The 15023-nt window shown below is 41.6% G+C and overlaps 1 protein-coding gene across 2 annotated transcripts in view; it reads left to right on the top strand.

The window, feature by feature from the left end:
- The window catches only part of LOC140346709 (zinc metalloproteinase-disintegrin-like MTP8), a 38303-nt gene extending 25917 nt beyond the window's left edge, over nucleotides 1-12386 (top strand). Inside the window, exons 12-23 of one of the 2 annotated variants that reach the window (XM_072432896.1) lie at nucleotides 3465-3642; nucleotides 4279-4368; nucleotides 4555-4750; nucleotides 5792-5897; nucleotides 5982-6138; nucleotides 7327-7407; nucleotides 7485-7578; nucleotides 8847-8952; nucleotides 9031-9091; nucleotides 9500-9553; nucleotides 11173-11241; nucleotides 11671-12386. In XM_072432896.1, the coding sequence (XP_072288997.1) occupies nucleotides 3465-3642; nucleotides 4279-4368; nucleotides 4555-4750; nucleotides 5792-5897; nucleotides 5982-6138; nucleotides 7327-7407; nucleotides 7485-7578; nucleotides 8847-8952; nucleotides 9031-9091; nucleotides 9500-9553; nucleotides 11173-11241; nucleotides 11671-11703 (1225 nt within the window). In that variant the 3' untranslated portion in view covers nucleotides 11704-12386. The remainder of the gene's footprint in view (nucleotides 1-3464; nucleotides 3643-4278; nucleotides 4369-4554; nucleotides 4751-5791; nucleotides 5898-5981; nucleotides 6139-7326; nucleotides 7408-7484; nucleotides 7579-8846; nucleotides 8953-9030; nucleotides 9092-9499; nucleotides 9554-11172; nucleotides 11242-11670) is intronic. The other variant, XM_072432897.1, reaches the window with a different exon arrangement.
- Nucleotides 12387-15023: the final 2637 nt, after the last annotated feature.

Genomic DNA, 15023 nt, shown 5'->3' on the forward strand with positions numbered 1-15023 from the left:
AGATACTCATTAGAACATTGATATATTATGCACATTTAACAGAGAAACGCTGGAATATGCTATTGACAGATTTACATTTCGCTCTGTAACACAAAAGTTCCTCTTTTTACATTATTTTTTAAAGCTAGAACCAAAAGTAATTTACTTATGCATAAGTTTAAACCTTAGAAGTTAGAACATAACTGACATGTTTGCTAAATCTCTACATATTCCATGGAAGTAAATCCATGACATTCCTATAGAAAACAAGCTTGTGCTTTGCTGTTTAAACACAAGCTTACATGAGACATGATGTATACAATCTTTACATGAGAAGAAAGGGCTCAAAGTGAAGAAGAGTCCTGATGGAGCTGTATTAAATGGGTAATAAAACCTCAAATGTAGTCACGACTGTCAGATTTAAATACATACACATTTATATATGTAAGACAAACATCACTTTATTTCCCTTCTTTCTCTAGTTCTCCTTGATCTGTTCTTAACCTTTTGTCTCTTAGAACATTTAGGAGAAATAATGAGTTATTTATTTGCAGAAGGCACGAGCCATCACAACGTGTTGTTCCAATGCATCTTTGTGTAGCTAAACGTTAACTTGTGTTAACTTGTGTTAACTCGTGTTAACTGTGTAATTGATGTTTTGCACTTCATATGGAACGATGTGTGAAACGTGAGGAATGACATACAAACAACTTACGTGTATCGTGGTCTCGTCTCGTCACTTTCTTCTGCTTGTGTTTAGTTTCCGTCACATGTTCTCCTGAGGCTCGTTCATGAGGGTGACGTGCGCGCTCGGTGCGCGTACACCGTTCTCCGGGAGGTTAAAAATGTATTTTTTAAGTATTTTAGAAACGGTTGAAGAGTGAAATTCCTTCTATTTTATTTTTAGACTACAAACAATTTAGCATGTTTGGTCATTTTAGAGGCCGAACTCTTGAAATGGTCCGACCAAAAGGCTGCATTCTGCGAAGTGGCCACTACTCAATTTGGAGCCAGAGGCAGAGGGGGCGTACCCTATCCAGATAATATAATACATCCATGCTTAAGCCCGGAAGACGCGTGCGCTATTGACGGCGGCGCATGGCAGTGTTTACGTCTTTTCCAGCGCGAATTTCGCGATCAATGGAAGGTTTAAGATGGTCTAGATTCTAGAACAAAAAGGATATAGTATGTCAGTGCTATATTTTATATGAGTCCAGAACCAAATCACCGGGGTTTCGAAACGTTTTTACAAGTCCAGATCCGGTCCGTCGTAGCGGTACGCATCCCTACACAAGACATATGTTTTTTTTCCCATTACTGTCTCTAAAATAATTTAAAATACATTAAAAGGAAACATTATTTAAGCGGTAATCTGTATCTACCTCTGTATCTACCTGCGTTGCATCAATGAAATTTCCCCATGTGGGACAATAAAGGAATATCTTATCTTATCTTATCTTATCTTAAAGGAGCAATGGACGATTTTTCGGCAATTTGAGAACGCAGGCGGAAGTGCGCATGTGCACTCCCCCGTGTGGATTGATACAACACACACGTGCGTTTGTTTATTAGCGCAACGGAGCGCATCGCATCTCTCGTCTCCCGTAGATTTCTGTCCACTTCTGCGTCAGCTCGAACTGTCTTTCTCCGTCTTCATTTTGCCCCGTACACTGAGGGAACTATGTTATGATAGATCCATGCGCTTAGGCACGCGGAAACGTGAGGAGGAACCGCACGCGGCTGCAGGTGAGCGATAGGTGCGTTTTATGATTGATACGTGGCAGGACTAATGATTTATCCACGCCACGAGGAAATATGATACAAAATTTGCTGAAAAAAATCGTCCATACCACCTTTAAAATAGGGATGAGAGGGTTAGTCAAATGTTCCTTTAACACAGTATGAGGCTGGGATTGTCCTGCCAGAGTACTACAGTAAAACAATACTAACCTGCTGTATTCTGCATCAGTGATTGACCAATAAAATCAAAAATGACTACGTGTCGCAACTATGCACATGCACTTCTACTGCTGAAGCTTGGCTGAAGTCATGAAGTGTTTTAGTGACCTCAACAGGCCGCTGAGCAGTACTGCAGGAAACTTTGTTCTTTTTCTCCTACAGCTGCTCAGCCTGTGTCTGTGTTCAGAGGCCCGTTCATGCGCCGCTCTAACATGAGCTTTGGAACCAGAGCGGACAGCTGTTTCTTTTAGAGGTCAGCACATGTGCTCTGAGGACAAACTCAAACCACGCTGAATAAACCTGTGACTGAGCATGTGCAGAGGAGAAGTGAAGCCCTAACTGAGCATGTGCAGAGGAGAAGTGAAGCCCTAACTGAGCATGTGCAGAGGAGAAGTGAAGCCCTAACTGAGCATGTGCAGAGGAGAAGTGACGCAAAAACAGCGCCAAGTCTCATCTTTTAGAGAAAGTTTTTGTCTGGCTCTGTTCATGTTTGTAATTATTAGATGTTAGTTAGATACTTGAAAGTATATTCATAACAAAGTATCTTCTAACAAACATCTAATCATCTGCATCTGCATCGGACCGTTGTGGTAAAGAAGGAGCCGAGTCGAAAGGCAAAGCTCTCGATTTATCGGTCGGTCTACGTTCCTACCCTCACCTATGGTCATGAGCTTTGGGTAGTGACCGAAAGAACAAGATCGCGAATACAAGTGGTCGAAATGAGTTTCCTCAGCCGGGTGGCTGGGCGCTCCCTTAGAGATAAGGTGAGGAGCTCGGCCACACGGGGGGAGCTCGGAGTAGAGCCGCTGCTCCTCCATGTCGAGAGGAGCCAGCTGAGGTGGCTCGGGCATTCCGGATGCCTCCTGGGCGCCTCCCTGGGGAGGTGTTCCGGGCATGTCCCACCGGGAAGACCCAGGACACGCTGGAGGGACTATGTCTCTCGGCTGGCCCGGGAACGCCTCGGGATCCCCCCGGAGGAGTTGGAGGAAGTGTCTGGGGAAAAGGAAGTCTGGGAGTCCCTGCTTAGACTGCTGCCCCCGCGACCCGGCCCCGGATAAGCGGAAGAAAATGGATGCGTGGATAGAGATGTTAGTTAGAAACATGGGCAGTATTTCAATAACATAAACCACTAGTTTATGTAATGATTTTATTTTGGTGAACTGAGAGTTTATGATCCATTCAGCACTCTGGTCAGGTACGGGAGTCTCCCCTTCATGCGAGAGACTGTGGTTCAAAGTCCCACTTTGCATATTAAAATGTTTAAATCATTTTTTAACTTTTGTGTAATTCACTAAATATTCAACACCTTAAGTCTGCTTGCCCATTAGTAAAGATCACTGCACGCAACTGTTCTGCGTCAAGTGTAGTGTCCACTTAGCATGGCAGCAGCAACACAAAAAACATCATTACCATCATCATCGTATGTCTTCTTTAGGCATAAACCACCTCAGAACATCAGTCTTCTTTTTGCTGAATGTGTTGTTTCAAGGTCAGTCTCTTATCATGATCATGTCTTGTGTCTTTAGTTGGATCATCCCGCGGAGCTTCAGCAGCTGCAGTGGCACTTACTACGAGAAGTACCTCCTGAACCGTAATCCCAGCTGCCTCCTGGACAAACCCGACTACAAGACCCTGGTGTCGCCCCCCGTCTGCGGGAACGGCTTTGTGGAGGAAGGAGAGCAATGCGACTGCGGCACTGTGGAGGTAAACAACAACAACAAACACAGAACGGCAGATGGTTGATAGTTCGATTCTGCAGTCCGGAGTTTGTCTTTGTCATTAAATAAAGCTGTTAATAACAAAACATCTTAAAAATGAATCAGATTAAACATAAGAAATTAATTTTCAGGACAAATGTCTAGATAAATACATTTGGTTGTATTTTTGTTGATAAGATAAAACATTTAAAAGAATTTAGACTTCGCAACAATATTTTAATTTCTTAACCTCGCTTGATTATTATTAACTTTTAGGAATTTATTCATGAATATTCTCTTTCTACATATCACATTTGACCCTTTATGTGGTTGATTATGTATTTAAACAGGCTTAATGTACAATCGAAGTCATAGTTTGCAGTTATTGTCATGCTTGGACGGCTCTTCAACAATTATCACAGCACATTCCTCTGAGCGTGTCTCTGCCTATCTCGCCATAAAACCGCCACGCGAGACACTTTATTTACACTTTTTTTTCCTGGAAACTGGCAATACAAAACCACCCACATCTGCTCATCGTTATTGCCAAATGCCATGGATGAACTCTGAGGCGATATGCAGCCCAGTTGGAGAGTGTTGTTTTATGCGATCTGTGGTTAAATGTTTTGTTTTGTTTGGACAGGAGTGCACCAACCGCTGCTGCAACGCCTCCACGTGCACCTTCAGTGAGGGCTCGCAGTGCGCGGAGGGCGAGTGCTGCGACGACTGCAAGGTCAGTGCAACTACGCCCTCTTTTCTCTCTCTTTTCTCTGTCTTTTCCCTCTCTTTTCTCTCTCTTTTCCCTCTCTTTTCTCTCTATTTTCTCTCTCTTTTCTCTGTCTTTTCCCTCTATTTTCTCTCTCTTTTCCATCTTTTTTCTCTCTCTTTTCTCACGTATGTCGTTTGTCTGGTGCGTCAGGTGTCGCCTCGCACCAGTGAGTGCCGGCGCCGGCAGGACGAGTGTGACCTGGCTGAATACTGTGATGGTGTGAGCGCGCGCTGTCCAGAGGACGTGTTCAACGTGAACGGTCAGCCCTGTGACAGCGCACGGGGATTCTGCTACAACGGGCAGTGTCCCCAGAGAAGCAGCCAGTGCATCAAGATGTACGGGACAGGTGAGGGCGCTCTAACACTGTTAAACACAAGACAAGACAAAGAAAGATGTACGGGCCAGGTGAGGGCGCTCTAACACTGTTACAGTTTTTTACGATTGAATAAACACAATTTTGATTGTTTTGTTTTATTTAGCAAAACCCTACACACAATTAGCAAAACACCTTATCTCCTTTGCAAAATGAACCACTCTTGTGAAAACTAGACACTAATTTATCAAAACCATATTTCTTTACCATATGAAACACACACGTTGTATATGTCTTAACTATGTTTGCACCAGTTACACACCAGTTACACACTGCTGTTGAAAACCTTAAACACTTTTGGCTAATTCTGCTTCTAAGTGCATAGAGTCGTATGGGTGAAGTACACCGAGAATTTGCAAAACATGGCTCGGATTTGCACAACTGTAAACACAATGTCTGCTCACACTTTGTGCAAAACAACACACACTACACTACACACACTTGTGTGCATTACTGTAGACACCACACTGGACACAAGACTAATGCTGTTTACAATGTCATTTATTTTTTTCCATATACTCAAGCCAACATGGCAAAAAAATAATAAAAAAATTCCCAGTTTTCATGAACATTACATTTTATCCAGTACAAAAAAGAACTCCCCCAAACTCCTCCCCCTCCTCCTCCTGCTTGAAGCCTTCCTCTTCTTCTACCTCCACCTCCACCTCGACCTCCACCTCTGGCACGGCCTCTGCCTCCTTCTCCTCCTCCTCCTCTTCCTCCTTCTCATCCTCACTCTTCCTCTTCCTTCCATTTTATTCAATCGTAAAAAACTGTAAACACTAAACAAGTCAAAGAAAGACGTACGGGCCAGGTGAGGGCGCTCTAACACTGTTAAACACAAAACAAGTCAAAGAAAGACGTACAGGCCAGGTGAGGGCGCTCTAACACTGTTTTAATAGCCTAGAGTTGTGGGAAGCCAGGTAGAATCCTACTTTCGGCACTTTACTTCTGTTTTTGTGTCTTTGTGCAAAACACCCTGCTAGATAAAAACATGCTCTCTCTTTCTCTCAGAGGCCACAGTGGGGGCCTCTGGCTGCTTCAATCAGAACACCAGAGGAGTCTACTACGCCTTCTGCAAACGCCCGGCAACTGACACGTTCATCCCCTGCCAGAAACAGTGAGCACCGCACCACTCGCTCCGACACGCTCACTCACCCGTAAACATTTGTCTAAGCGCCGTTTTGCCTTTGCTCCTTCGCAGAGATATTTTCTGTGGGAAGCTGTTTTGTGAGGGCGGGAACTCCAGTCCGAACTACGGGCGGATGGTGCGATTCGGGAACTGTAAAGCCACTTTCTATGGCGACTTCACCAAAGATTACGGACAAGTGGACGCTGGGACCGAGTGTGGAGACGGGAAGGTACGGCCTTTTGTAGTTTAAAGCCACATTGGAGAAATGCATTCCTATTATCTTAATTAGTCACTGAGTTTATTAGAACTTTTCACAGCTTTCAGAGACAGAGCATCACTGTAAATAATGCTATTAACAACTAGCATGCTAACAGCCCACTTCCTGGTTTGTTGATGATTAAAAATGCTTTATAATTGGATGGCGACAGCTCACAGCGGTCTCAGTTTGACCAAAAGAGCTGTTTATGCTGTGTAAAAGTATTTGTACTGAGGCTGAGCAAAATAATGTCTGTTTGCCGTAACCCGACCAACCCGGTATGAAACTAGCCGACTGAAAAATAAATATCAACATTTTGTTGAAAAAACGTCTTTCCTAAACCACCGTGTCAAATATTTGTATCACGTTGGTAAGCCTATCTTTCATCCCAAAGGACTTATAACGCATTGCACAACACATGTAGGTCTTCATATTAGCCCTCCACATGCCTCTGTAACAAAAGAGCCAAAAGACAAAAGTGTCATTAAAGTGCCTGTTACAAACTGGTTTACCTCTGTCGGCGCCACTAAAGTGTCCATAGTACATGTCACGCTCTATCACGGTGTGAAATTTGACTTACACAATGCATTCTGGGATTGAAAAATGTTGACTCGGGTTACAGCAAACAGACAATTTATTTGGGGTAGCCTGATGAGAAGGTATTGTAAGGTATGGTACCTTTAAAATCTATATTACATGACTTATTCTGATAATGGACAAATTTGACACACTTGGATGGGACATTTATGTTGGACGATCTGTGCTGCATCTTAAATGGATGCATTTTATTTGCCCATATTTCATTTTGTCTCTCTCTCATGTGTATTTTTGTTCATTGTTGCTGGTGTTGCTATCCTATTGTTACTGATTTGAAAATTGTATTTAATTGATTGACAGCACTATTAAAAACTGATGGGGAAAAGGGAAAACAATATTAAAGACAATTGTGTTTTCAGTGAAATAGGTTAAAATAACACAAACTATTCAAATAAACAATTAACCTGATTTTACATGTTTTGCCATTTCAAATTATTACCAAACTCACTTCACTCTCGGGGTCTCGAGAGTAGCACGCTTATTTTGTGGGTCTTGGCATAAAAAGTTGGCCTAAAATGGAAATAAATTGATGCAAAACTGAAGCGTTTGTGTTTTATTTTGTAGGTGTGCAGTGAGAATGAGTGTGTGGACTTGGAAACGGCCTACAGGAACACCAACTGCTCCGCCAAATGCCCTGGACACGCAGTGAGGACACAGTCTAATACCAGAAAGGATAAGTGTCACTGCTTTGAGTTGAACTGAAACGCTGGCCTGTGCTTCAGGTGTGTAACCACAGGAGTGAGTGCCAGTGTGAACCCGGGTGGATGCCTCCCACCTGCGACACGATGGACGGACAATTCTCAGCCTTGTCCACAGGTGAGATTTGTATCAAAGTTTAGAACAGAAACAGGTGAAAAACTGTGAAAACACTACACAAAACTCACTAGCTAACATCTGACCTTTTGTTTTCTACTATATTTATGAGTTAATATTGTGTGAGAACGTTTCGGTCTACTTTTGAAGTCCAGCGCCACCTGTTGGTCGTTTGTTTTATTACATGTTATGACTAAAGGAGAACCAATGCTATAATTCTCAAAGGCCCACAAAAGCATAAATCTGGTCCTTAAATGTCATGATATATTGATTATTTATAAGGTAAAGGGCAAACAGTTTATTTTCCTCACTCAAATTACATTCAATTGTAAATAAAATATTACTCTTACTTGAGTGGTAAGTTTCTCCAAATGTATTTATCATGCAGATTATGGTTAGAGTTTTTGTGAACAGCTGTTTTCATTTTGTGTCTTATTTCGGACATCATGAGTAGTAACTGATGATTAGTTGTATTCTCTCCCCCTTCCAATGTAAAGAAGTCGTGAGAATCTTTATCTGGGCTGGCAGGGAGGGACTGCAGGCGTCCACGTCAGGTTTGGTAGCCATTGTTGGCCTCGCTAGCTTCGTTAGCTTGTGAGGCGAGCTGTTTTCCAATGTGATTTGTAAAGTTTGGGAGATTTTTTTAAAAACTCTTCTTCTTTTTTGAGCCGATAACTGAAATTTGGCTTGCTGCTGTTTCCGATATTTGTAGATACCCATATTTAGAAGGCCCACAAATCTATTTTAAGGTGATGTAAATTTCACAAATGAACTTTTCACTCTTTTAGCCTAATTGCACTTCTATTTCCCTTTTTTGCTCTTAAAAAAGTCACAAAGATATGAACGTAAAATCCTTGATTGTTGGAGCAGTCCGATTTTTCCTCCTCGTGATGGCCTTTTTCCCTGCCACCTGCCAACAGTATCCATCTATTGTGTCCATGGCAGGGGTTTTCAGGCCCGAACACTTTTGATACATTTTTCTTTATCTCTCAAAGCAACATTACCATTTACTATATTTAGTAGAGTCCAAATTATTTATATAATTTAGATATTATTCCCCTTGACAGTTCTGATTTATAAGCCTTAATAAAGATTTCAGTCCGAGTGTTATACTTTGTTTAATGCCAAATCCCTATTCTTAATATAGTTGTGTCTTTGAGCAAACCAACGACGGTCAAGGATTTATATCAGCTTGAAATAGTGTATGAAATCCATTTGTTTGCAGCGTTTCCCCTGTAAAGCAAAATGAAACCGTGTCCTGTGTCTTTCAGGAGCGATAATCGGCATCGCTGTCGCGGCCATTCTGGTGTTTCTCGGGATCGTCGTCGGAATCGTGGCTTATCTTTGGAAAACGCGCCAAGGTCCAGTCTTACCGACGTGAGTTTTAGTCTTCGTGTCAAATCCGTCAGATATCGAGCTTCGGCCTCAAAGGTGAATAAATGTTTGTGTCCACAGCAGCCAAACCCAGAGGAAGCCAGACCTGACTCAGAAACCAGTCCAGCCCTCGCCCACTTTGGTAAAAATCCACAAGAATGTATACAATATCACAAACTTGTCATCTGTTTTTGGCACAAGATTAAAGCTGCACTATGTAACTTTTCCATTTACACATCACATACTGTTTAAGAGCCAGAAGAAAACCTTGTATATCCACAAAAGAGCCTCGATGTCTTGTCTCGGCTGTGTGTCCAGGAGAAATCACACAACTTTCCACGTATTTCCATCAGCTCCATAAAGTTTAGAATCAGCTCTTCAGCTCTTATTCAGACGTTATCCATATAGAAACCTGTTTTATCCATAAAAAGCCGAGATTGTCCTGTATTCATGGCTTTTATACCTTTGGATGAGTGCTCTGCGTAGTCTAGATAAAACAATAAGCATGTGTGTCTGCAGCGTACCTTAACACTGTCACACTTGTGCACAGGCTAAACCCAGGACAGCGCCCCCTCCACCGCCCCCTGCTGGAAACTACGGAAATGTGAGCACACACGCACACACAGAGCACACACGACCAGAGCTAACAGGCTAATGCTGGAACAAATAAAAGTAATAATAAACACAGCACATTTGACTTAGACTGCACATAAATCAGGTGCGGCACAGACTCAAAAGGTGAAATAGAAGCAAAAAGGGTGATGGGGCAGAGCCAGGACTTTTGATAAACAGGCAATTCATTACTAAACAAAGAAATTCAGAACACTCTAAATCAGGGGTGGGCAAACTACAGCCCACGGGCAACATCCGGCCCGCAGCGCCTTTCAATCCGGCCCGCCAAGCTTGTCCAAGTAATATTAAAAAAAAAAAAAAGGCATCTGTCTGTACTTGTATCCTTAATAAATATGGCGTGTAATGAATTAAATAATATATTTAATAACCTATATTTGACAGAAAAGTGATATTTTATTTGATGTTTAATTTTTGGGATTTTTTTTTTTTTCACACCAATGATCGCGGGCCGGCCCTCCACTACTTGCCTGGATTCAAATATGGCCCTCGGAGGAAAATAATTGCCCACCCCTGCTCTAAATGTACAAAAATGTGAAGCATGTAACTGTTTTAGGGGGTGTTATAGAACAAAAGATAAGTTTGGGATCACTAAATCTAATCTAACCTGTCTCACTTCAGACTGATCTGTGTCTCTGAAGTGAAAGCCACATGCTTCACTCTGATTGGTCGAAGCGTCACTGCAGAAGTCTTTCTCCTCCACAAATGTACAAAGTGTCACGTTTGTGAGGAACAAAATAGTTTGTATTTCTCCTAAAATAGGTTGAAGTTTGGTCGTCGGCGCCTCCATGTTTGTTTGGTTAGGTCTAGATCAAACCCCCGCATCCTCACGAAAGTCAGAATTCCAATATGGCGGCGACCAAAACGGAAGTTACTGCCACATAATTATTGCCTTTTTGGGCCGCCACGTGGGCCGCCATACTGGGGCTAATTCTGACTTCCGTGAGGCAGCGGGGGGCGGATCTAGTACTGACCATGTTTGTTTTGGTTTCGTTGTTTTGACTTCCGCCGAAACTACAAAGCTGCTCTGTGATTGGTCCAGACCCGCCTGTGGGCCATAAATGCCATGTGATTGGCCCGGACTGCAAACGAATCAGCAGGAGAAAAACAAGATGGATTCTCAAGAGTTTGTGAACTCCCAAAAATCAAGATAATTCTATTTATTGACAAAGTTACAACTAAACCCATAATACAACTGATACAACTGAACTGGAAGTAGTGACTCCAATAGCATGGATCTGTTAAAATATCTGGTAGAGCGATCAGATCCACTGGACCATAGGTTGGTGGTGCGATCGCAGCTGCCTTCCTTGATGTAAGTGAAAGCACTTACAGGTGCCTTGACAATAGACAAGCGCTATATAAATGTGACCATTTACCATTTTACCATTTTACTACTGGATGTAGCTAGCCGCTAAAGCCAAAGTGGCGACATGTGGTAGTGAGCACGGCTCATTGGCTTAAATACTTGTGAGCCATTGGACAAATGCACACATCTTTTATTTATTTTTCTTTCATTTTGTGGGCCCCATGTAATGATTATAATTTTGCTAGTATTTATTTTAAAGCCAACACTATCATGCTTGTGCACAGGCTGCTAAACCAAAACCCAGAGCAGCGCCCCCTCCACCGCCCCCTGGTGGATTCAGGCCTGTAAGACAGGTGAGCGCGCACACACACACACACACATACACATAGGGACACACACATGCGTACACACACACACCTACAGACACACACACACACACACGGACCCATAGGGACACACACACGCGTACACACACCTACAGACACAAACACGCACAGACAAACACAGATACGCATACATACACACACACACACCTAAAGACAGACACACACAAACACACACACACACACCTACAGACACACCTACACACGTACACAAATGACACACACATACACATGTACATAAACACACACACACTGACAGACACACACACCTACAGACACACCTACACACGTACACAAACACACGTACACAAACACACACATAGACACACGCACACAGAGACACACACGCACAAGGATTTCTTTCTTTGGCAGCAGTCACATCATGTTCTTGTGTTCCAGGCTTTGAGACCAGTCCCTCCGCCTATAGCCTGACAGCGCCACCTAAAGGCCATCACAGAAAACTGCTCTTAGTTGAGAAAACTGCGCATTTCAAGCTGTTGCCTGGTGATGGATTTTCCGCACAAGACTGTGAAAAATACAGCGGAACAGACTGTTACCATTTAAAAAGACTCTTTTTATACCTGGACCAAAAAAAAAAAAGATCTTATATTGTTATGAGCCTTTCTGAGATGTTACACAGGTCTAACACTGTACTCATTTTAAACATTTATATTAATTTATGTGTGTGTGTCAAATGAAATGAAATGTTGTCAATTAAATGTTATTATTTTACTGTGAATAGATCTTTGTACCTTGATTGGAAACAGACACAGGGAGAACATGCAAACTCCACACAGAAAGTTCAGTGTCTTTCTTTGCCTTAAAGATGCTCCTTCTGCTTGTTTCATTTTGCACAGAGCCATTTCAGCAAAGAAGTTCTACACCGACATTTCACACCAATCAATCTACTTTATGTCACATTTTAGCTGCAAAACTTAACAGAATTACCACTCAATGCCAAAACAACTGTGTAAAAAGGATAAGATGAAGGGCTGAATGGTGAAATGGCCTCTAGTTACATCATGCAGTATTGATATTACATAATGTTGATATTCTAAATCCAAAGTGCATTACATTGAGAAATCATGTTACGCCAAACGGGCTTTTTGAGTTTTCAACTATTTCATGTTACATCATCAAACTCATACCTGGAGTCGTGGTTTATTTCATTTGTTTGAGTAATGTTATGTTTTTTAAGTCAGCATTTAGTCCTGGTATGGTCCTGTTTAGTCAAGATTTGGTCTAGGACAGTGAAAAGACAGTGCCAATGATTTCTGTAGAACCACTTATGTCCAGCAGGTGACATGTTTATAATTTATTATCTTTATTGTCACACAAGATGATAATTCACACTACACACTTTTATCAATAATTATGGTTTATTATTTTTGTGTTACCATTGAATGTATATTATAAACTCTGTAAAGCAGGGACATAATATAGTTTAATAAAGTTCTCCCTGTTTCTGTCACTAAAAGTCTCATTCATTTTCCCCGGAGAGAAAGTGCATTAAAGGACAGTTCTGTGGTCACAACATCGAGCACAGATAAAACCTCCATCAGCACAACACAGTCCTGATTCACTTATGTATTATTTAAACAAGTCCAAGTTTGGCAAAAAAGAGGCAAAAGGGGCGGGGCAGAATAACAACCATATGACATCACGTGACACACCAGCCAATCACAGACCTTGTGGTGTTTGTTTTGCTATGAACCACAAGGGCTGATGGATCTACAAAAAACAGCTGTACGTATAAATTATAGTTTTACACCAATCGAGCAGGTATTTGTGGAGAAAACGTTGAAAAATCTGTAGAAAATGACAGGAAGTGACATCACACCAGGGACACTCATTCCAGTCAAAGCTTTTGCGGAATTTACACAAATCATTTTTATTTTTCATTTTTCTCTCTACTCTCCACATGAATTGAACAAAATAAATTCTCTCTCATATATTTTTATTTGTCACATTACATGAGTTTTGGTACTTTCCTAGTGTGATGTCATCGATTACAAACAGGAAGTGAAATTATAAACCTAAAAAGTGTGCTATTCAGTGATTAAATGTTGATCATTTTTTTAGCAAAATTCTAAATATATTTATCTTAACTGCACTTTACTTCAATGAGTCGTCCGACCTGTCAGAGGCACTTGACTTTGTCCTGTAGATAGGATCTCTATAGTGCCACCTAAAGGGCATAAGCTGATACTGCACTGTGGGACTGAGCTTCTGTGTCAGATAACCTCTGGTCTACACCTTTCTTTCTACCTGAACTATTGTGCGTGCACCAGATCCTTGATAATCCAGGTCCAAACCACTGGAGCAGACTGTGATTCTTAACGTGGTACTTAACGTGACACTTAACGTTTTGCAATGGTTCATTCCCGGTCGTGTCGAGGCCAGCTCCTGTTTGTAACTCTGGTGGTGCAAGTCAGGAAGAGAGTGTGGTGCCTCCCCAGAGGTGGTGTTTCGAAGGTGCGTTGGGTAGACAAAAGACAGCTCGCTTGACACTGCTTCGTGATTTAGAAAATAGTTTTAATCATAAATAAGCAGCAATCAAATACAGATGTCGACAATCTGGATCTCCTCGTATGCCGAATTGAGAAAGACCTCGTCTCCTTGACCGGAGAGCTTTTATAGGCATTTCAAAGACAAAGAAAACCCCCCTCATGAGCCCTATGTGGACCCACTAGAAATTTAAAATTCTTAATTGTAGAAATATGTCTTATTGTATGGAAAACACCAACAATGAGTTATTGCCAAGTTTTTGCATAACAGAAGTATGTGATTATAAATGTGTAATTACACAGTGTTTTTTAGTGCAAGAGTTTGTGACTAGAAACACTGGCCTTTTTCAGGTCTTCTCCAGTCTCCAGTTGACTGTTTGGTTTCGCCAAGTCATGTCTCACTCCAATCTCGTATGTTGCCCCAATAACAGAAAAAACAGTGATTAATGTTCACGTTAATCCTTTGCCGATTCCAGTTATTTCCAACAATTATCATAACATCATTTTCATCACAAATAATTTTCTTTACTTATCCCATCCTTCACTTATCGTTTATTTATTAATTAATTCACCTTTTCTCTATATATCTATTTTCTAGTTAATTATTGTCCTATTATTTTCAATTTCGCCAAAGGAACTCCTCCCTTTTATTATTAGTTCTATAACAACAACTGAGTACAGCCTGTAATAAACAAAACGGTCGAGATTACCTCTAATTTCTGATTTCTTTAACAGATCTGCTTTTTCTCCCCTTCATGTCCTGTCTCTGTTTCCTTTCTGTCTGCACACCCAGTAGGAGGAGCTAAACTCCGCCCCCAACTTTCTAAAACTTTCTCAAACGCAACAAAGTCGTCCCCACGGGAACATCTCTTAACGGACTCCACAAAACGGGAAAAACTTCAGCCACTGACTCAAAAATGACCAACAAAAATGACGCAACACTCCGGATCAACACACGCAAAGACAAACAAAATCTACTAGCCATACACACTTAAAAACTATCCTAGGAACAAATAATGCATTTTTCCTCTCAACTGTTAAACTTCAACGTTTCCTCAAACTTGAAAAAACTATATCAGTTCTCTGTCATACCGCACTCTGAAAACACCTTTTTAACGGACTCTGCAAACAACAAAAAATGCCCAAAAACAAACAAAAACCCCATGTATCTTTGAGTACCTGCCTCAACGATAACCAACAAAAACGACACACGCAAACTCCACATAAAGACGGACAAACAAACGA

This window comes from Eucyclogobius newberryi, unplaced genomic scaffold (genome assembly GCF_026437365.1).
Source record: "Eucyclogobius newberryi isolate DKJ021-1_F unplaced genomic scaffold, fEucNew1.0.hap1 SCAF_6, whole genome shotgun sequence".
Classification (NCBI taxonomy): Eukaryota; Metazoa; Chordata; class Actinopteri; order Gobiiformes; family Gobiidae; genus Eucyclogobius; species Eucyclogobius newberryi.